The sequence below is a fragment of the Onychostruthus taczanowskii genome, unplaced genomic scaffold (genome assembly GCF_017590055.1).
Source record: "Onychostruthus taczanowskii isolate IOZ18803 unplaced genomic scaffold, ASM1759005v1 scaffold4, whole genome shotgun sequence".
Lineage (NCBI taxonomy): Eukaryota > Metazoa > Chordata > Aves > Passeriformes > Passeridae > Onychostruthus > Onychostruthus taczanowskii.
Window position 1 is genome coordinate 7,938,541 of NW_024501459.1, and position 22,648 is coordinate 7,961,188.

At 44.6% G+C, this 22,648-nt stretch overlaps 1 protein-coding gene and 7 non-coding genes across 8 annotated transcripts in view; 1 reads left to right on the plus strand and 7 right to left on the minus strand.

Annotated features, from left to right (window-relative positions):
- DNAJC5B (DnaJ heat shock protein family (Hsp40) member C5 beta) overlaps window positions 1-22,648 on the plus strand; it is a 35,878-nt gene that overhangs the window by 6,067 nt on the left and 7,163 nt on the right. The window contains exon 2 of the mRNA XM_041412906.1: window positions 19,479-19,692. Coding sequence (XP_041268840.1) covers window positions 19,479-19,692 — 214 coding nt within the window. The remainder of the gene's footprint in view (window positions 1-19,478; window positions 19,693-22,648) is intronic.
- TRNAY-GUA lies at window positions 623-710 on the minus strand. Its single transcript is given in 2 exon segments — window positions 623-658; window positions 674-710. It is a non-coding gene; the product is annotated as a tRNA-Tyr (tRNA).
- On the minus strand, window positions 7,481-7,568 carry TRNAY-GUA. Its single transcript is given in 2 exon segments — window positions 7,481-7,516; window positions 7,532-7,568. It is a non-coding gene; the product is annotated as a tRNA-Tyr (tRNA).
- TRNAA-AGC lies at window positions 10,760-10,832 on the minus strand. The gene has a single exon. It is a non-coding gene; the product is annotated as a tRNA-Ala (tRNA).
- On the minus strand, window positions 11,152-11,239 carry TRNAY-GUA. The gene is given in 2 exon segments: window positions 11,152-11,187; window positions 11,203-11,239. It is a non-coding gene; the product is annotated as a tRNA-Tyr (tRNA).
- On the minus strand, window positions 14,519-14,591 carry TRNAA-AGC. The gene has a single exon. It is a non-coding gene; the product is annotated as a tRNA-Ala (tRNA).
- TRNAY-GUA lies at window positions 14,923-15,010 on the minus strand. The gene is given in 2 exon segments: window positions 14,923-14,957; window positions 14,973-15,010. It is a non-coding gene; the product is annotated as a tRNA-Tyr (tRNA).
- TRNAY-GUA lies at window positions 16,090-16,177 on the minus strand. Its single transcript is given in 2 exon segments — window positions 16,090-16,125; window positions 16,141-16,177. It is a non-coding gene; the product is annotated as a tRNA-Tyr (tRNA).

The window sequence follows — 22,648 nt, forward strand, 5'->3', positions numbered from 1 at the left end:
AGAACTCTTCCTGCGAGAAAGAAAAGGAAAGAGCAAAAACCAAGAGCAAGAGAGAGCTATGCCTCAGGCATCCTGTCTTTTAAAAGACCTGGCAATGCCACAGCCCTGCAGTTCCATTTCCAGCCACAAGGTTTTCAAGAGAGAGTAACAATTCTGAGCACAGATGGGAGAGGTCAGATGGATCCCTGACAAAGGGCTCTGTGTCCAGGCAAGGGGAATGAAAAGCATTGGAGAATGTGGGCATCGATCCCGCTACCTCTCACATGCTAAGCGAGCGCTCTACCACTTGAGCTAATTCCCCACCCTACAGCCTCTGGCCCAGGTCCTCTCCCCTCCCAGGCACCCAGCCCTGACCCAAGGTGTCCTGTACCCAAAGCCTGGGCCCTCCATTCATATCGTGCTCATACCACCAACCCACCCACTCACACTCCTGCAGACAAGCCCCATGGTCAGAACCACCATCCCCTGCCCTAGGTTTTTATCAAAAACTGCCTTGGCTGGTTATCTTCCACAGCTCAGACAAGAGCTCATGGCTGGGCACTCATTCTGGGGAGTCCCCTGGGCAGGACCACAAGGCAGTGCCAGTGCCAGTTCTGGATGAGTGCCAGAGGCAAAAGGTGACTCCTTCGAGCCGGAGTTGAACCAGCGACCTAAGGATGGCCGTGCAAGGAGCCTACAGTCCTCCGCTCTACCAGCTGAGCTATCGAAGGAAGCATGGGATATGCCCAGGACCTCACCCAGCATTTTTTCCAAGCCACAGTGCACCATCATGCCTCTATTACCACACCTTGCTTCAAACAGCCTCAGCTGAGACATCACAGCACCTTGCCCAACACTTCAGCCCATCAGTCATGCAAACCACAAACAGAACTGCTCTGTAAGCTCTTTGGATGTCATCTTCTACAGATATACTCTCCTTAGGGCCATACATATCCTGCTGCATTTTCCCTTAATTCCCTTTCACTGTGTTGTCTTCAGCCCTCTGCTCAATTATCAGATAAAGGATAGAATTTCCTCTACTCTGTAATCTCCTACAAGCATCAAGGTCATGCCTAAGCCCTTTGATTCTCTCCTTCGACAGTCTGAACATCCTCACTGTTCTTGCTCATCCATGTAGAGCAGTCCCTCTACTCTGTGAGGTTCTTGGTGGCCCCACTGAGATTCCTCCATTCCACTGATGTCCTTTTCTGTGTGTGGGATCACCTGCTCCCAAGGTGATGGTCTTTTTCTGAGATCACTGCATATGGTCCACATGTGTCCTCTACACAGAGGCACAAAGTTGGGCATTGTCATGGCTTTATTCTGCAGGCCAATAAACATCACACAGCTGATCACTCACACCCTTCCCCACAGTGGGAGTAAAATTCACAAGGTGAGAAAAAGATGGTTTATTAGGGCAGAAAAGAAATGGAAAGTGAAATAACAACAACAACAATAATAACAACTCTAATATTAATAGAACTAAATCATGTGATGCACAACACAGTTTCACTCAGTGAATGATGCCCAGTGAGTTCTTGAGTAGCACCTCCCAGCCGTCTTTTCCCCTAATTTATATACTGAGCATGACACCATATGGTATGGTATATTCCTCTGGCTGGTTGGGGTCAGCTGTCCTGGCTGTCTCCTCCCAATTCCTTTTGCCCACCGGCCTCCTTGGTGGGGTGGTGTGAGAAGCTGAAAAGTCCTTGACTTACGATGAGCACTGCTCAGCAAAAACTCAATCATCAGAACATTATCAATATTATTCTCCTCCTTGATCTAAAACATAGCACTGTACCAACTACTAGTAAGAAAATTAACTCAATCCCATCTGAACCAGGTCAATATTTATCCTTTATTTTATACCATTTAGGTCATGCCAAAGTCCCACATGTTCCAATGCCTCTTTTCTGGTCTTTTTATATATATATATATATATATATATATATATACATGCAGATATATATATAGCTCTGAACCGTTCCTGTAAAATGTGAGTTAATTTAGTCCATGACTTTGGGCTCCTCTTTAATAGTAGACCTTTGGGGCAGAGATGATGTGTGATGTTGGACTGGTGCATTCTGAAGACAGTTCTGGTTCTGTCACTGCTCCACTTAACCTTGTCTAATCAAAATTCATTTTTCATTGATTAATAAAGCTAAATATTTATTGTAATAATTTTGATATGGCATATAGCAACCATAGCAAAGATGTTACACATGATTACATAGCAATTAATATAATACAATTCGAATAATTGCCTGTTCTCACACAGAATCAAATCCTCTTGAGGTGCACATCATACTTCTCTATCCTTCTGCATTACTCACCAAGTGCACCCAGACTCTTGATCAAAAGCAGTATCATGGATGGGTTTGCCTTTGCCTGAAGCAGGAATAACCCCGCCTGACTTTCACAGCATAATTTCTATGTGCACTGCAGAGCCTTTTCCCTTTTGTAAAAATACATCAAAGTTTTCATTGGGCAGGGCCAGTTTGATTAGAAGATGCTCTAGTGTTGGCTAACCGTGTGACTTTTGCTAAATATGTATTCCAATGTTACAATATCCCAGCACCCATTGCTCTCAGTGTAGTCTTTAGCAGTTCATCTGTCCTATTTTCTGGAGGCTGGTGCATGGTAGGAGGTGTGATATACCCATTCAGTGCCATGCTGTTTAAGCCAAAAGCCTAAGAGGTTGCTTCTGAAATAGGTACCATTGTCTGACCCAGGTGTTCTTTCTGGGGTTCATTTTTACCTCATTTCTCAAGGCCCAAGATAGTATTCCAGCCACTGGCATGAGGAACAGGATATGTTTTCAGCCATCTGGTTGTAGCTTCCACCATAGATAGCAGTAAAAATTTCTTTAAGCAAAGAGTAGTCAAGCACTGGAACAGGCTGCTCAGGAAGAGGGTTGAGTCACCATCTCTGGAGGTATTTAAAAGATGTGTAGATGTGCATTTAGGGACATGGTTTGGTAGTGGACTTAACAGTGCTGGATAATGCTTGGATCTGATGATCTTCAAGGTCTTTTTCAACCTAAATTATTCTACAGTTCTGTGAGTGTAAGCACCTGGCGCTTGCATTGGCACATTTCTGGGAATGTGATATCAATCTGCCAGACTTCCCCATGTTTATATTTCAGCCACTGTCCTCCATTATAGAGAGGCTTTCACTGTCTGGCTTGCTTTATTTCAGACCATGTTTCATATTCATGGATAATCATGGATAGTGTCTGTGGTGAAGTCCACCCCTCAGTCAGGAGGTGATGTATCTGTTGTATTTCTTCCTTGATGGCCTGAGATATCATGGGCCCATTAAGTTATAAATGGTTCACACTTATGTTACCAGTCCAGATCCACCTGATCCACTTCAATGTTAGCATCCCAGGATGCTAACATTGAAGTGGATCAGGTGGATCTGGACTGGTAACATAAGTGTTACAGCTGGGATTTTTTATGTTAGTCAATGATCTGAGTCTTGGGTAAATGACCACATGATGTACTTTAACAACAAAGTTCTCTATCTAACAGAAATATCCTGCCATAACCCAGCAGTCCAGGTGGGTTTATCTCTTCTCTGCCAGTTGACCTACTTCAGTTTCAATGTCCCCCACCCTGCCCCAACCAAAGCATTTGCCTCCATCTATGACTCTGCATAGAGATAATGTATTGGCCATTTTCCCTTTCAGCAATGTCTAAAGCCAGCTGGATAGCTTTCACCAGCAGCTTTCACCTGTGAAAACTGACTAGATTTACTTTGTCATTCAGCAGTTTCTGCAATGTGTATGGGACTCCACACAGCAGCTTTCCACCTTTGATATTTTCCCAAAATATGACAGGACTCACCACGGCATATTGTTTTTCGTCTTCTGGTATTTAATTTACAATGGGGTTTTGTCAGCACACATCGCCTCCTTTTCAGACAATATTCCAAAATCTTTGCCTTCTGGCCAGTCAGTGATCACTTCCAAAATTCCTGGGCCACTGGGGTTTCCTATTCAAGCACATTGTATCATTGGTGCACCCCACTTACTCCACGGAGCATCAGTGGCATGATGTGTAGAACGGACTCTCCCTTTGAATATTCTGCTGAGCACTGGCAGTCAGGGTGCCAAGAGGAGCTGTGCTTCAATACAAATAATGTCTAAAGCAGCTCAAACTCCTTCATATGATGCCAATTTTTATTTTTCAGTTGGAATATAGCCAGCCTTGAATCTTCAGTGTCCCTGATGCCAAAACTCTAAGAGTCAACCTTGAGCCTTCCCTGGATTCTTTTTGCCAATGGCTTCAAGTAGGACCATTCTCCCCAGCTGCAGCACATTTTCAACACCTTGTGCTGTCCAGAGCAGCCTGAGGGCCGCCGTATGTACTATTTCCTTTTTAATTTGTTCAAAGAGCTGTCATTGTTCAGGGCCCAAATGAAATAATGATTCTTCCAGATAAGTTGATAGAATGGGCTTTGTATCAGGCTATAATTTGGAATAAATGTTCTCCAAAAACCTCAAATGCCTAATACAGCTTGTATTTCCCTTTTGCTAATTGGTGGAGACCTAGCTGTTATTTTGTTGATCACATTCACTGGGATAAAATTGCATCTATCTTGCCACTTTATTCCTAATAATTGGATCTCCTGTGTAAGTCACTTGATCTTACTTTGATTTATGGCAAAATTGACTTTCAGAAGATTTAGACAATTTTCTTCCCCTTCTCAAAAACTGTGTCTGCTGTGTTTCCCCATAGGATGAAGCCATCAATGTATTACAGGAGTTCCTGTTCTAGTGCACTCTGGTTAAGTCCATGGAAAATGATAGGGCTGGATTTCTCTAGGGCAGATGTACTGGATGCCCCTCCAAGTGAAAGCAAATTGTGACCTGCACTCTGCTGTCAAAGGGATTGAGAAAAACATGCCAGCAATATTGATTGTGGCAGGCCACTTGGCTGCCTTTGATACAAACTGCCTCCAGCTCAAATTGAAGTTCTAGCCTGTCTGGCATGGCAGCACTTAGCAGCAGCAGGGCTTCGTTCAAGGTACTATAATTTAGTGTTGGTTTCCACTCTCAATCAGATTTTTACAGTGGCCGTGTGAAACTGCTACAGGGTGAGTGAGTCCTGCTGATCCCTCCAGGGCTTTCCAGCTGTGCAATCAGCTTATACATGGGAATCAGCGGGTCTTGGTTGGTGTGATATAGGGATGAGATGGTTAACACCTCATTTACGACTTCTTCCTCTTCTTCCTCCTCAGTTTGCAGCCACCTCTCTTCCTCCTCTTGTTCTCATAATGGCTCTGCTTTGGAGCAGCCTTCTTCCTGCTGCTGACTCTTAGAAGAGGTTCCTTCATCCCTTACTAAAGCAGCTGACTTATAATTCCAGTATTTCTTCTGAAGATGGTATCAGTACTGGTGGGCCCTTTGGTTCAGATGCAGTGTCTGTCACTGGGACTGGGGTAGCCAAAGTGCCTGACATTTTGTCATCATATCCAAAGATCTTATCCCCTTGAGGATACTGAATAGTGTTGAACAGGACTCGCTAGGCATGGGCCAGGCCCCAGCATGTTGCAGTGATTTGTTTCTCTCTGGAATTACCAGGTTGGCAGCATACTTCTTCAAATATTTCACTAGTTTTTCAGGATTCTGTTTGGGGGTGAAATTCCAAAATATTCAAGATGCCCATTGTCATACATACTTGCCTGTACTATCCCACACATCCTGCCACTACATATGCTCAGGCTCAGGGCAGTTATCTGGGTGGTATCTTAAATAGTTAAGTCTAAACAAGATCTGAAATACAATCAGGAGACATAGCAATAAGAACATACTGGTTTGAACATCCTGACTATATTCAGAATTCTCAAGAGCTATTGTAATTACTCTGGAGGAGAAGGGGAAGATGTGGGAACTATATGCCCCACAGATTGGCTCTAGGAGGAAAGATGAAGGATGTAATTAGGAATAGTTTCCAATAGATGGCTCTAGAAGTATGGAGAAGGCAACAATACTTGATTACAAATAAATTAGTCTCATGACCATCAGTTTTATCATAATAAACCAGTGCTACAAAGTATGACAAAATGATAACCTTAGCCCAGCCCCCAGAGGTGATAAACAGCACAACAGGAAACATTTAGAGCAAGTCAGATGTTACGTAACCCAAACCTGAGAACAGTAATTTATTTACTCTCAACTCTGAGAGTAAATAAATCAATATCAGGATTAGCTATTATTACACTAATATAATGAATGCTTAAAAGAAATTTGTTTTAATGTACTCTAGTCAGATTTGTCATTATCTCAACCCTTCAAGCCTCATCTTAGGCACCAAAAGGGGCTGTTGTGGTTTAACCCAGCAGGCAGTTAAACCCTGCAAAACTGCTCACACACCTCACCACCAAGAGGGTTTTTGGAGAGAACTGGTAGAAAAAAAAGCAAAATTTTTGGATTGAGAAAAAGACAGTTCAAAAGCACAGAAAAGGAAGGTGGAAATATCAATAATAACAACAACTGAATTAGATTACACAAAATAAGTGACAGGCAACACAATTGCTCAACACCTGCAGAACAATGCCCAGACAGACAGTTTGTAAGCAGTGGCCTCCAGCCGTCTTTCTCCCTAGTATATACTGAGCCTGATGTCATGTGGTACGGAACATTCCTTTGGTCAGCTGGGGTCACCTGTCCCAGCTCTGTCTCTTCCCAGTTTCTTGTGCCCCCAGTCTCCTTGCTGATGGGATGTGGTGCAAGAAGCTGAGAAGTCCTTGGCTTTGCATAAACTCCACTTACCAAGAACTATAACAGCAGTGTGTAACCACCATTATTCACACTCTGAATCCAAAGCACACATATTAGGAAGGAAATTAGTTCTATTATAGCAAAAAATTATATAAACCTATATATAACAGGCACACAATTCTAAATGGCATCTATCCAATGAAGAGGAAAGTCAGATAATACCTTCCCTCAATCCAGAGGCCTTGCCCTTGGAGAAGTCCTGGATGCTGTCCTCTACTTTGCTTCCTAGGTTTCCTTACCCTTCAGAGGACAGGAGGACCCTCCCCAAAGGGCTCTGTGTCCAGGGATGGGGGAATGAAAAGCACTGGAGAATGCGGGCATCGATCCCGCTACCTCTCACATGCTAAGCGAACGCTCTACCACTTGAGCAATTCCCCACCCTACAGCCTCTGACCCAGGTCCTCTCCCCTCCCAGGCACCCAGCCCTGACCCAGGATGCCCTGCACCCAAAGGCTGGGCCTTCCATTCATATCGTTCTCATACCACCAACCCACTCACTCACACTCCTGCTGGAAGTGACTGCGGACAGCACCCATGGTCAGAACCACCATCCCCTGCCCAAGGAATGGTTCACCAAAAACTGCCTTGGCTGGTTATCTCCCGCAGCTCAGACAAGAGCTCATGGCTGGGCACTCATTCTGGGGAGTCCCCTGGGCAGGACCACAAGGCAGTGCCAGTGCCAGTTCTGGATGAGTGCCAGAGGCAAAAGGTGACTCCTTCGAGCCGGAGTTGAACCAGCGACCTAAGGATGGCCGTGCAAGGAGCCTACAGTCCTCCGCTCTACCAGCTGAGCTATCGAAGGAAGCATGGGACATGCCCTGGGGGACCTCACCCTGTTCACACCCAGCACTTTTGCCAAGCACAGTGCATCATCATGTCTCTGTTACCACACCTTGCTTCAAACGGCTTCAGCTGAGACATCACAGCTCCTTGCTCAAGACTTCAGCCCATCAGTCATGCAAACCACAAACAGAAAGGCTCCATAAGCTCCTTGGGCATCATTTTCTTCATGAGTAGATGGACTTTCTTCACGGTCACACACATCTTACTTATATCCTGCTTCATTTTCCCTTGATTTGTTTTCACTGTACTGTCTTTTGCTGTCTGCTCAAGGAGATGACACATTATAGGCATTCTATTCTGAAACCTCCTCTAAGTCAAAAGGTCATGTGTAAGTCCTCTGAACCCCTCTTTCTCTAGGCTGATCATACCCACTCTCCTCATCCCATCCACACATGGAAACCTTTCCATTCCTTGAGATTCTTGGTGGCCCTCCAGAGATTGCTCTTTGACTGTTTTTCTGCATAGAAGATCTCAAAATGGGACACAATACTTTAGATTACATTTGATGTTTATCAAGCAAAGAGGGAGAAACCTCTGTTAAATTGCCCATGCTGACCTGGATGTCATCTTATTCTTTGCATTCTGAATATACTCTGAGTACCCACAGGTCCTGGCAAAGGGCCCTGTGTCCAAGCAAGGGGAATGAAAAGCATTGGAGAATGCGGGCATCGATCCCACTACCTCTCACATGCTAAGCGAGCGCTCTACCACTTGAGCTAATTCCCCACCCTGCAGCCTCTGACCCAGGTCCTCTCCCCTCCCAGGCACCCAGCCCTGACCCAGGGAGCCCTGCACCCAAAGCCTGCGCCTCCCATTCATATCGTGCTCATACCACCAACCCACCCACTCACAGTCCTGCTGGAGGTGACTGCGGGCAAGCCCAGTGGTCAGAATCAACTTTCTATGGCCAGGGTTCATCTAAAAATGCCTTGGTCACTTATCTTCCCAACCTCAGGCAAGAGCTCATGACTGAGCAGCTCAGTATGGGGAACCCTCTGGGCAGGACCAAAAGGCAGCAGTGCCAGTGCAGGATGTGTGCCAGAGGCAAAAGGTGACTCTTTCGAGCTGGTGTTGAACCAGCAACAAGGGAGCCTACAGTCCTCCGCTCTACCAGCTGAGCTATCGAAGGAAGCATGAAATTTAGACACCTAGACATTCATCACACACTCATCCAATCATTCTAGTCTAATACCACTCCCTTGTATTTGCATTACCATCCTCTGCAGGAAATAAGAAAGACTTGACTTATTTCACATTGCTTCTCAAGCCTACAACCCCTGGCCAGGATAGACACAGCCACTGTGGGTCACCTGAAGCAATCATCTGGAACAGAAGGCACTATCACCATGACAAAGCAGGGACAACTGCAAGCATGGAAGTCACTGCAGAGGTTGGAGTGATGATCATGTCCAGTGTCTGACAGGCAGGTCGAGACTGACAAGCCAGGGCTTAGGTCAATGCAGGGCATTCGTCTGCTCATCAGGTTTGGATTCAAGGTCTCTGTGCCTTGATAGTGCTATGGCTCTGGCCATTAGTGAGCTAGAGACCAGGACTCCTGCTTTTTAACACAGAAAAAACATGAAGGCCCAGATGTGAACAAAAAGAGTGCTGATGGTTGGAGGTGCAAACCCCATGTGAGGCTGGTGAGGGCCATTCAGGCCTATTCAGGCACTTACTGCCCACACAAGATGTAATAGTCACCATGTGAGAGAACCAGAAACACCCCAGTACACCAGCAGATACCAAGAGAGTATCAGGGTCCTCTCTCTGCCCTGCCTCCATGATTGTGTTCTCAAAGCAATCAGTTTGAATGAGTCCTCAGGGAATCCCTAAGTCTACCTTCTCCTTCAAGCAGCCCTAGATGAGGAATCTCATCCTCTTGTTCAAGACTTCAGCCAGTCAGATCATGCCAGCCTCCAAGCATGGAGACTGCACCGTACTCCAGGGCAACATTCTTCTCCCACCATGCTGACCTGAGGACGTGTCAGGTCCTGAGAGGGTGGTCCTAGACCATTTTTTCTGGGATAGCCATAAAACATCAGGTCCCTAGAAGGCAGTCCTGGAGACAACTAACACTCAGGATAACTTTGGGCTAAATTAAGGCAAAACAATGCCAAACGATCAATTAGAAAATATCATTTATTGCAGCAGCAATTCAAACTTTATTGTAAATTGAATAAGTTTAAACCTTATTATAAGTTGAATTGCCCATGGCAGCAATGATCTAATTTTTTCTGAACAGCCCATGGGAGCAGCAATTCAAACTTTTAAGAAGAGGAAGAGAAGAAGAAAGAAAGAGAAGGAGATAGACAGATGATAAACCTGAGGAAAAGATCTGGATCACCAGCCAGGGTTCCAGTCCTGCCTGTGGTTCAGTTCCTTGGTGTGGTGGTTGCACACCCCACCCATCTCAGTTGTGCTATTTATAGACTAGCTCTTATGCATGCACATTTTGTTATTCTCAAACTTTTCAGAAGGGGGTTGGCGGCTTCATGGTTTTGATTCCCTTCACAGATGTCAGAGAGACAAGTGCAGTGCTGTCTCATACCTGGTTTTGGAGATAGTTACACAAGATAAGGAAGCTGATCCAAGGACAACGTTATCCTGCATTGAAAGATGCTGTTTTCTAACTGCACCTTATCTCATCAGCATGGAAACAGTCCTTTCGTCTGCTATCCAGTGTTGGAGATATTAACTCTTTTTAGGTTTTCATTCTCTCATAGATGAGAAAAAATTGGAACTTCTGCTGCTTCAGTTGTGGCCTGTTATTTTTCTTTCCTCCATTAATCACTACAGCAAAAGGCTTAAATGTTGAATCGATAACCTCCTGATAGGCATTTTGATAAGTGCTTGCTTATCTCCCACACAGCCCTTTCTTCTTCAAGATCTGCACAAGGCCACATTCAACAGCTCTCCTCAAAGGGCAAGTGCACCGGCTTCCAGGAGTCCTGCAGGCCTTATTCTGAGCTCTTTGTACTTGGTCAAAGTCGGTTTGATACATGGAGGCCCAAGGATGGGCACAATATTCTGGATCCTTTCCATCATTCTCAGAACTTCCTTCAATTCACAGCTCATGTTGCCATGGACATAGTCCTAGATGCTATTCTCTTCTTTGCAGCACAGGTCTAGGCAAGGGGTATAGAAAAGCACTGGAGAATGTGGGCATCGATCCCACTACCTCTCACATGCTAAGCGAGCGCTCTACCACTTGAGCTAATTCCCCACCCTGCAGCCTCTGACCCAGGTCCTCTCCCTTCCCAGGCACCCAGCCCTGACCCAAGGTGTCCTGTACCCAAAGCCTGAGGCCCCCTAATCAACTTTACTTTCACACTACCACCCACCCACTCACTTTCCTGTTCGGGGTGACTGCAGAGAACTCCCGGGCTCAGAACCACTGCCTGTCACCAAGTGTTCACCCAAAAATGCCTTGGCTCGTCATCTTCCCAAGATCAGACAATGGCTCATGGCTGAGCAGCTCGTTCTAGGGCTGCCCAGCAATGAGCAGTGCAAGTTCCGGATGTGTGCCAGAGGCAAAAGGTGACTCCTTCAAGCTGGAGTTGAACCAGCAACCTAAGGATGGCCATGCAAGGAGCCTACAGTCCTGCACTCTACCAGCTGAGCTATCAAAGGAATTGCAGGAACATGCCTGGGGCCTCACCCAGCACACACTCAGACAGCCATTCAGCTTCCACACCACATCACATATACCTGCATGACACTGTCCAGGAGGAAAAAAGAAACACTTGCCTTAGACCCACATTGCCCAGAAAATCTCATGTCCGCAACACCAAACCAGGGCAGACCCAGCTGTGGTGGCTCATCCCAGATAAGAGACCAGAGCAGAAGTCACCACCGGGCACTGCAAGTACAGAAGTCAGTGCAGAGGTCAGAAAGATGATCATGTGTCCAGTGAGTGCCAGGCAGGTCCAGACTGACAAGAGAGGGTTGAGGTCAAGCAGTAACTTCCATCTGCACATCAGTGTATGCATCAAGAGTCTTTGTGGCTGGACGCATCCAAAGTTATGGCTCTACCTTAGCTAGTGATCAAGATTCCCATGGTGTAGCATGGAAAGAGAGATTAATGTAAATAGAGCTCCTAGACCCATGGGTGGAGATGGAGGTCCCACATGAGGTCAGTTCAGGGCCTTTCATATGTATTAGGGCAGGCAGCACCCCAACAGATGTGATGTGTATCCATGGAAGGGAGCCTACAGCCCTTCACTCCACCAGCAGAGCTGTGGAGGGACCCAAACAAGCTCTTCCTCTGTTGTTGTAGCGTGTTTCGTATGCTTTAGCACAGTTATGTTGTAAATTGGTTCGTTCCATGTACCCCTTTGTTTGTAGTGGTTCTGCCCTGGTTCTCTCTTCTCACTCGCCCTGTCAGTCCAGTTTTCTCCTCCCTGTTCCCCTTGGCAACCTATGTATCTGTCCCTTAGTTCCACCCTGGTGCCCTGTCCATCACTTGGCGACCCATCCTTTTCCTCTAGAACCTTCCAGCCAGGGCATCGAGGGATTGGTTCAGGGGCCAGGGCTCTTCCCCAGGCTTTTTCCTATTGGTTATTCTGCTATATCAGTCACCCTCTCCCTACTCCCACCCTCTCACTGATGAATTGAAGACCAGACTCCACCTCTGTATCCTCCCCTCTTTAAAAGTTGGTCAGGATGCAGGTTGGTTTCTTTGGCTGTTAGTTTCCCTGCAGCTAGTATATGTGGATTGCAGTACAGCTGGAGTCTGTCTCTTTGTCTCCTGTTGGGTAGCAGCCCTCTCATTGCGGATCCTCGTCCCTCAAGGCGAAAGCCTTAGGCGCTCTCCTGACCAGAGCAAGGAACGGGAGAGTGCCCCAGAGCTGCTGGCCACAGCTAGCAGGGACATCCCAAAGGGGCAGTCACTTTCCCCTTCGAGGCCAGCTGCCGCTGCACTCTGTGACAGAGCAGTCAAAGCAATCAGCTTGGATGAGGCCTCAGGGCATCTCTTTTCCAATCTCCCACAGCAGCCCAAGCTCAAGGATCACTGCAGCTGACTCAAGGGTTCAGCCATTTATATTACATGAACCTTTAAGCATGGAGTGCACAGCACTCCAGGACACCCTTCTTCTCCTGCTTGTCTGACCTGAGGAGGGAAAAAATGGAATCTCTCCTGCTTCAGTTGTGGCTCACTGTCTTATTTTTCTTTCCATCAGTACAGTAAAAGGTCTAACAGTTGAATCAATAACCTCCTGAGAGGCATGTGAAACCTTCTGCTTAGCCCACCCAAAGCCTGCAGTTTGTGACCATCTGTCTTTTCTGTATTATAATAGGATATTTTGTGTTGAAAAGAACCTTTAAAGTTCATGTTGTTCAGCTTTCCTGCTGTGGGCAAGAGCCTCTTCCACTAGATCAGGTAGCTTAAAAGCCCATCCAACCAGACATGAACTTTTGCAGGGATAGGGTATCTTCAAGTTCTCTGGGCAACCTTTTCCAGTGCCTCACCACTGTCATCATAAAGAATTTCTTCTAACATTATCTAAATTTACCCTGTTTTGTTTAAAACCATTTCTGCTTGTTCTCTCACCATAAGGTCTGCTAAAAAGTGTCTTTGTATTTCTTACAACCCTTCTTCATCAATTGAAGGGTTGCTATTAGGTCTTCCTGGAGCCTTCTCTTCTCCAGGCTGAACAGTCCCAACTCTCTTAGTCTGTCTTAACAGGAAAGGTATTTCATCCTCGATCAGTCTTGTGTCCCTACTCCAGACCAGCTCTAACCATGTTTGTCTTACGCTGGAGAATGCATGGCTGGACACGGCACTCCAGGTGTGGGCTCACAAGAGGGTGATAGAGGGGCAGAACAGCTTCCCTCCACCTGCTGGCCATGCTATTTTTGATGTAGCCTACCATGTGACTGATTTTCTGGGCTACAAAGGTACATTGCCAGCTCATGTCAAGTTTTTGATCCACCATCACCCCCAGCTCCTTCTCCACACAGTTGCTCTCAATCCATTCCTCTCTCAGCACGTACTGATACTGGTGATTGCCCTGACCCAGGTGCCAGAGCTTGCACCAGGCTTGTTTAACCTAATGAAATTCACATGGACCCACTCCTCGAGCTTTTTGAGGTCTCTCTGGATGGAATATCTTCTCTAAAGCGTATAAACTGCACTGCTCCCTTTGTCATCTGTAGAGTTGCTGAGGGCGCATTCAATGCCACTCACAATGGTATCATTAATGAAGATATTAAATAGTATTTTTCCCAATACAGACCATGAGGGACACCACTTGATACTTGTTTCCACTTGGATATTGAGCTGTTGACTACAGTTCTTTGGATGTGGCCATCTAACCCATTCCTTATTCACTGAACAGTCCATCCACCCAAACCCTGTGCCCCTAGTGTGACAAGGATGTTGTGTGGGATGATGTCAAAGGCTTTAGCAAAGTCTAGGTAGATGACATCCAGCTCATTCCTTGTCCACTGAAGCAATCAGTCTAATGTAGGAGGCCACCAGATTAGTCAGTCATGATTTGTGCTCAGTGAAGCCATGTTGGCTGTCTCTAAACACCTCCCTGTCTTGATAGGTCTAGACGTGTATTCCAGGAGGATCTGTTCTGTGATCTTAGCAGGGTGACTCTCACTGCTTGGTGGTTCCCCGAGTCATCCTTTTTACCATACTTAAAAATTAGTTTGATATTTTGCTCCTCTCAATAACAGCAGACTTCACTTGAGTTGGCATAAAGGTGGGCAAGGATACTGATCTAATCCCAAGTAAATAGGAAGGTGCAGATACCCCAGTCTACAGCCCTTGCTCCTGCTGGTAAAGCTCCAGTTCCTGTAGTTGTCTGTGCAGCCACCTACAAATAGCTCCTAATAACACCAGTAGGCAGAGGGATCCCTGGCGAAGGGCCATGTATCCACTCAAGGAGGAATGAAAAGCACTGGAGAATGTGGGCATCGATCCCACTCCCTCTCACATGCTAAGCGAGCGCTCTACCACTTGAGCTAATTCCCCACCCTGCAGCCTCTGACCCAGGTCCTCTCCCCTCCCAGGCACCCAGCCCTGACCCAGGGAGCCCTGCACCCAAAGCCTGGGCCCTCCATATCACTGTCACACCATCAACAACTTAACTGATCATGTTCCTACTGGTTGTGATTCCAGACAACGCCAGTACTCAAAATCACAATTTCGTGACCAGTGTTCACCCAAAAATGCTTTGGCTGGTCAACTTCTCAAGATCAGACAAGAGCTCAAGGCTGGACAGACCTTTGAAGAGGACCCCCTTGGCAGGACCAAAAGGCAGTAGTGCCAGTTCTGGACGTGTGCCAGAGGCAAAAGGTGACTCCTCCTTCGCCGGAGTTGAACCAGCGACCTAAGGATGGCCGTGCAAGGAGCCTACAGTCCTCCGCTCTACCAGCTGAGCTATCGAAGGAAGCATGGGATATGCCCTGGGGGACCTCACCCCGTTCACACCCAGCACTTTTGCCAAGCACAGTACACCATCATGCTTCTATTACTAAATCTTGCTTCAAACAGCCTCAGCTGAGACATCACAGAATCTTGTTCAACCCATCAGTCATGCAAACCACAGAGATGCTCCATAACTTCTTTGGACATCATCTTCTTCAGATGAACTTCCTCACAGCCACACAGAACTTACCTTTATCCTGCTCTATTTTCCTTTGATTCCCTTTCACAGTGCTGTCTTTTGCTCTCTGCTCAAGCATAAGACAAAACAAAATGACAGCCATCCTTCTGTTCTGTAACAGCGTTGGAACATCATGTGTAAGTCCTCTGAACATCTCTTTCTGTAAACTGGAAGAACCTACTCTCTTCAGTTTGTCTTTAAAGAGAATTTCTTGAGTCCCTTGGTGGCTCTCCACTGAGGTTTCTCTATTCCGTAGATGTCCTTTTCTATACTTTGCTTGATACTTGAGAACTGTCAAGCAAAGAGGGAGAAGATCAATTCTTCTGCCAAACTGCCCGTGGTAGTCTTGATACAAAACCCTCCTCTGTACATCCAGGGCACACCTTGTATCTTCCCACAGCCCCCAGTGAATATATGGATCTGTGGCAAAGGGCTCTATGTCCAGGAATGGGGGAATGAAAAGTACTGGAGAATGCGGGCATCGATCCCACTCCCTCTCACATGCTAAGCGAGCGCTCTACCACTTGAGCTAATTCCCCACCCTGCAGCCTCTGGCCCAGGTCCTCTTCCCTCCCAGCCCTGACCCAGGATGCCCTGCACCCAAAGCCTGGGCCCTCCATTCATATCGTGCTCATACCACCAACCCACCCACTCACAGTCCTGCTGGAAGTGACTGCAGACAGCACCCATGGTCAGAACCACCATCCCCTGCCCAAGGAATGGTTCACCCAAAAATATACCTTGCCAAACTCAGGCAAGAGCTCATGGCTAGACAGGCCTTCGAAGGAAAGCCTCCTGGGCAGGAGCAGAAGAAGGCAGCAGTGCCAGTTCTGGACGTGTGTGCCAGAGGCAAAAGGTGACTCCTCCTTCGAGCCGGAGTTGAACCAGCGACCTAAGGATGGCCATGCAAGGAGCCTACAGTCCTCCGCTCTACCAGCTGAGCTATCGAAGGAAGCATAGGAATACTTTTCTCACATCCTCTGATACTTCACCATGTTGTCATATCTGGCCCTATAAAGCATATTTCCCTGTCTTCAAAATAATCCTATCTTCATTCAAAAGCATCCATCCTCATCAGACCCACCCCTGTGTCAGAGTCTGGCCTGATCTCGCTTTTCAACCCTAGCCTCCAGCTGACAGAGGTCTTTAGTGACTTTATTTCCCTAAGTGTCTTATCCATCCAAGACACACTTATCCATCTTGTGGAATTGCTGTTTCCCTGTTTGACTTTTCTCTCTCAAACTTGCTTGCTGCTGTGGAGGAGTGCAGTGGGCAGTGATCCTGAGGCGGTGAAGGAGAAAGCCATTCTCCATGAGAAAAGTATGAATGGACATAAACCCCTGGTTTTGGTAGCCTACAAACCCTTTGTTCATTTCGCTCTCTACTTTTTTTGTCTTCTTCTTTGTCATAGTGAGCCCTACCTATTACGTAACTGCAAATGACACTTTTCCAGGAGCCCACAGGTACCCACAGTACCATATAGCTAGTACTTCGTGTTATGTCACATAGCTTTTGTCCTTATTTTTATTGTTCCTTGGGTTGGACCTAACAGAGTCTTTTGTCTCACTCATATGAATTGCACTGCTAATATCTAGATCTTTTTCCCATTGCTAAATCATCTTCAGTTAGTATATGTCATCTCAGTGAGCAGAGAGTTGTTTTGGTAATGTACTCTTTTTAGTGAGAACATTTGTCCCAAAATCAAAATAAAACCACATATTATCTTTTGTTAATTGCTGAAAGTAATCCTGTTAATAGTCTAAAATAATACTAGGTAAAGTGCAGCTCATGTGCTTCATCTTTTTAAAACTGCATTCTGTTCAAATTCTTATTTTCTATAATATTGTTGGGGATGTAGGTAAGCTAGAAGATGTCTTTGGGTCTTTGGGAAAAGAAAGAAAGGCTGGAAATTGATTGTGTGATGCCTGCAAACATACATGGGTTTTTGAAAGTAATACTTCTCCTTTTTTTTTTTTTTTCCTTTTTTCTTTTTTTTCCCTAATTGTTTGGGCTTGTTTTCAGGTAAGAAAAGGCATGGATTGCATAATTTACTTAAATACTTGGATGACACATAATATCATTAATCATGCAAGACTTAGCTTGTTTTTTTCAGTTCTTATATTTAATATTTTATTGTGTTTAGGGCACATGTTAAACATGACCAAAACTTTGTGTTTAAGGTGCAATATGCACGGTGTATTAAACATGACTGAACACGAATGTATTCATGCTATTAGACACATGTTTAAGGAGTTGTTTATGACCTATGATTCTGTGACTTAAGTGCAGGAGAATTGAAGAGATCGTTGGTGAAGCTGTTCCTAGGCTGATATCAGTCTTGATATTGGCAGAATGTCTTCCAGGTAGGAACTGTCATCAGGAACCAACCAGTTACTCTTTACTGAAGGAGTAACCTATACTTGGACTTCAGAAGGAAATCAAGTAGGACTCTACTCGGAGGTTAAATTTGTTAGAGGAAGTGTAGGCACACTGGCTTCACGCCATAAATACTATTTTTGGTCATAGCAGTTATGGCTAACTCTCAAAATATTTTGAGAGAACATTTACAAAAAGAAGCATAGCTTGGCTGGGATTGAAACAGTTTAAAACACTCCTAAGTCACTTTTCATGCCACTAGAGGTCAGCACTAGTCATTAAATGTCTTGGAGACTTTGCAAGCTCTTTACCGGGAGTGGCGATTTTTGAAAATACATACTTCTGTCTGCTCTTGTTTTGCAAGTGTGGGTGAGTTCACACTAGCAGTGCTTCACGATGGTTGGAAGCAGACCCCTTCTTCTCGATCCTGTGCTTCCTCAGGGCTGTGAGCCAAGAGTCACACACTGTACTTTTCAAGCTGTACCTCTCCTCAAATGCCACAGTGCTGATTATGGTCCAGGGCAAAAAGCAGTGTCAAACCCTGACCTAGTAAAGGCTTCCAATGGCACAAGCAGCCCAAACTAGTTGGCACTGCTCCACTCTCACACCACACAGGGATTACTGCATTTGGTTCTGGGACCCCAAAATAAGGACAGGGACCTGCTGGAGCAAGTCCAGAGAAAGGACATGAGGATGACCAGAGAGATGGAGAAAGGCTGAGAGAATTGGTGTTGTTTGGCCTGGACAAGAGAAGACTCCAAGGAGACCTTAGAGCACCTTCCAGTACTTAAGCAGTCCTGCAAGAGAGCTGGAGAGGAACTTTTTACCAGGACATGAAGTGATAGGACAAGGGGCAACGGCTTTAAACTAAAAAGGAGTATGTTTACATTAGATATCAGGAAGAAATTCTTTACTGTGAGGGTCATGAGGCACTGAAACAGCTTGCTCAGGAAAGCTGTGGATGCTCCATCCCTGGAAACCTTCAAGGCCAAGCTGGATGAGGTTTTGAACAACCTGGCCTACTGGAAGCTGTCCAAGCCCATGGTGGGGGGCCAGACCTAGATGATCTTTAAGGTTCCTTCCAACCCTAACCACTCCATGATCCTGTGAAAATAACCATTCTGTGATGGTTCCTATGATGATCCTATGACAATCCCCTTTTACTGCTTTAAGGATTGTCTCAGAAGGGCAGTAGTGGGGAATTAGGCCAAAATATAGGCACTTGAAATCGGGATTAACTCATTATACTTTTCTACCTTGGGCTTAAAAAAGATGCTTCCCTTTTTATTGTAATTCCTAACTGTGCTCTCCTCATCACTGTCTGGGCTTCTGCAAACACAGACATTGTTTAAAACGTTTTAATGTAGCTTCTATTGATAGGCAATCAAACACAGAATTTCCTTTGCTATAAAGAAAATAATGTTGCCTGGATAAGAAGTGTGATCATCATGTTTTTAAACACCTTTAAAAAATCTTTATCTTTGCTAAAACCTGCTAAATGATGCAAATGAGTTGGCAATCATAATGCAACAAATGCCTGTGATTTATTATCGTGTTGCAATCTGTGCTTTCATCATATATCACTGTCTCCTTTAACACAGTAGCTGACTAGGTATCAATACACAAAGTTCATTCTCAGTGTAATAGGCACACCTCTTTCATCAAAACTTTAATGTTTGGTTCCTTTGTATCACTTTTCTTCCACTGAGTACCTCAGAGCTGGAAAAAAGAAGGCTGAACACACACTTCAGAAATATTATAACTTTGTGAAAATATTTTTTTGTAATTCAGTGTTTTGTGTCTGTATACATGCACATATACAGATTACTTATTTTCTGTCTGGTTTTTCTTTTGTTTGTTTGTTTCTCACATTTAAGAAAACTGGCTCTGAAATACCATCCTGACAAGAATCCAGACAATCCAGAGGCTGCAGAAAAATTTAAAGAGATCAACAATGCTCATGCAACCCTGACTGACCTGTCCAAGCGAAACATATATGACAAGTATGGATCATTAGGGCTCTACGTGGCGGAACAGTTTGGTGAGGAAAATGTTAACACCTACTTCATGCTCTCAAGCTGGTGGGCAAAGGTAAGCTGTTTTTCTTCTTTGGAAATCAATGTTACAATGCACACTGCCAGTTATATACACAAGGAATCCCAAAAAAACATGATCTCTCTACAGGTTTAAGAAATAGTACCCTGTGACTCTAAACTAAAAACTTACTAAAACAAAGTCATCTGGAAAATTGTCAGTGACTGAATGTAACGTAAGCTCAGACTAGCACTAATATAGAAAGTTTTGTCTTTTTTTAACCTGGTATATAATTATAGTACATGTTTTGTAACACTTTCAGACATTAATTAGATTTGAATCTAGTGCTCCAGGTTAATTTTGACTTTCTTTTCTGTAATGACTAAATAAAAATGACTCATTATGCAAACACAAGAAGTCCCATTTATGTGACAACCAATTATTAAATTACTAAGGTACAAATTTAGCTTTCTTTTTTGCTATATATAGCACACAACATAAGTAAGCAATAATAATACATAACACTGTGATTATGGCATTACATATGTGCCTTGATGATGGAGTGAGAGAAATGAACTTAAAGGTTAGAAGAGTGGAATGGAGGAAGAGAGTGGGACAGGAAGAGAATGACACATCAAAACCCTGCATATTGCTCAAGAAAAAATAATGGTCATGGGTTGTTCCAGTCATGAAGGAGTTGGGTTCATTTGTTCCCTTATGACATTGGTGTCCTATGATGTTTGCATATATCAAATTCAAGTGTTTCTGCAAATACTGAAATGTTACAGATATGCAACAAACAGAATTCCAAATGTGCAAAATCCGCCTGTCTCCAGCCACAGCAGCACAGGAAAGCACTCTGCTGGACTGTGACAGAATACACAGGAAGATGATCTGCACTGTTTGAAGCAAGCATGTGATGACAGTTTTTATCTGAGAACTGTGGAACACAGAATTCTCTGTTCAGCAAGGAACAGGCCAGTGCTGCATTGCCCCACGTTCCCCTTTTAAGCTGGGAAGTCACTTGGGCACTTTGGGCATCTTCGAAGCCATAATTTGATTTCTGAATGGGGATGAGGCAGAAGCTGCTCAAATGCAGAACAGTGCATGAAACCAGTGAATAAAGTACTGGTGTTTAAATTAAACTTGCGAAGGTGCTGCCCCTCAGAGGCTGCTGGAGGCTGCCTGCTTGCAGCTGCTGCAGCTGCCTCCTGCTGCAGGCTGGACACCCACCATAGCTGCTGTCATCTCCTGATGGATCATTCCCCCTTGTCTTTGCTGTCCATCCTCTCCTTCTGCCTCTTTGCCACATTTGGGTGGCCTCAGCACTGGGAGGGCAACAGTGTGGACTTCTTTAACAGTTTTTGGCAAAAAGACTTCTTTTCACGGTTTCTTTTTTGTTTGTTTGTTTGTTTGTTTGGGTTTTTTTGTTTGTTTGTTTGTTCAAAGCATAAGGAGTTCTTTTATTTGGTTATCTTTAATGGAGATTTTATGGAGTATAAAATCCTCTGGGGTCATAAAATCAGGTACAGAAATAACCACTGTGCCTTTGACTCATAAAGAGAGCAGTGGGGAGTACAGAGAGAAGCTCATAAGTCCCTAACAACTAAAGGAGAAATGTGAGGATTGCTTCAAGCAAGCTGTATCCCAGAGGTGAGACAAGACATGCTGAAGAGCAAAGTAATCACTGCTTCCTGGTTTTTAAGAATTTTGTACAAAAAAATCCAAAATATGTATGTAGAGTCATTTGAGGATTATCACAGATGGTCTCTCTATGTCTCCCTCAACCCAAAATCTTGCCACCCCCAAAGCATAAGGAGGCCCCTAAGTGGTTTTGTTAGTTGTTTGGGGTATTTTTTTTTGCAAGATGAGCTCTCACTATTCCTCATTTGTTTCTAAATCATACACAAATGCTGGATCAATTTGAAATTTTTATATTGGTCATCATAATACCAGTTGAGTCTGAGGCATCATCTGCAGATGACCTCTGAACTCCTGATTTCCTCCATTCTGGTGGAGGACAGTAGGGACCACAGCCTTGGCTTGTTATCTCCCTCATTGACTGCACACATTCCTCTTCCCAGCACTCATACTGGGAAAATCTGACAGTTGCAAGGAGTTTTATCATTAGCAGTAAGGAAACTCAAATGAAAGGAGAAATGAAAATGAAAATTACTGTTCTTTTTGAGAGTGCCAGACTTTTTAGCAGGCATATTAAACTGGGAACATACAGACATGGGTAATGGGAACTCAAATTGCTTCTCCACTGGCAGGCACAGAGGTTGTTTGTTTAACTGTTTTAGCAAAAACCAGTTCGCCCTCTACCATGAAGACAGTTCATTGACAACATCAATTAACTGATTTTTGATTTAACAACCATGATCATATAAGCACAAGAAATGTTGAAACATTAAAGGTATCATGAATAAACTCAATGTGTTTTTCCCTCTACACACTTCCATTCTGTTTTATTTTTTCATCCTATACATCATGATATGGCATAAATGATAAACAGTCAGATAACTTATTTTGGAAATTATGGCACTGTTTCAGGTGTCCATTAGAAGGAAAGCATTTTACGACAAAAAGTCTGAGTCCTTCTTTTCATTTAAAAGCACTTTGCTCACTCTAGATACATGCTTATTAGATACATGCTTATTATTTATATTAGGCATATAATTATTGCCTTCAAAGATTTTCCAGCCAGCCCCCACTAATGTTAGCTCAGACATGCACACATAATATTATTTGCATAGCTCCGTTGTCTGAGTTTGACAATATCCTGACATTGTGCTTTACTTTCCCCCTCAAGCAGCATATTGTCTTAGGAACATAACAAATAGTTAGCAAAGACAGATGGGAAAACTGTCATGCTAAAGCCAGGCTGTGCCTCCAATCCATATATACCTGGTGGCCACAAAGCTGTGCTGCTTTTACCCACACATTCAGAGAATCAGAATGGTTTGGTTTGGAAGGGATCTTAAAGATCATCCAGTTCCAAGCTCCCTGCCAT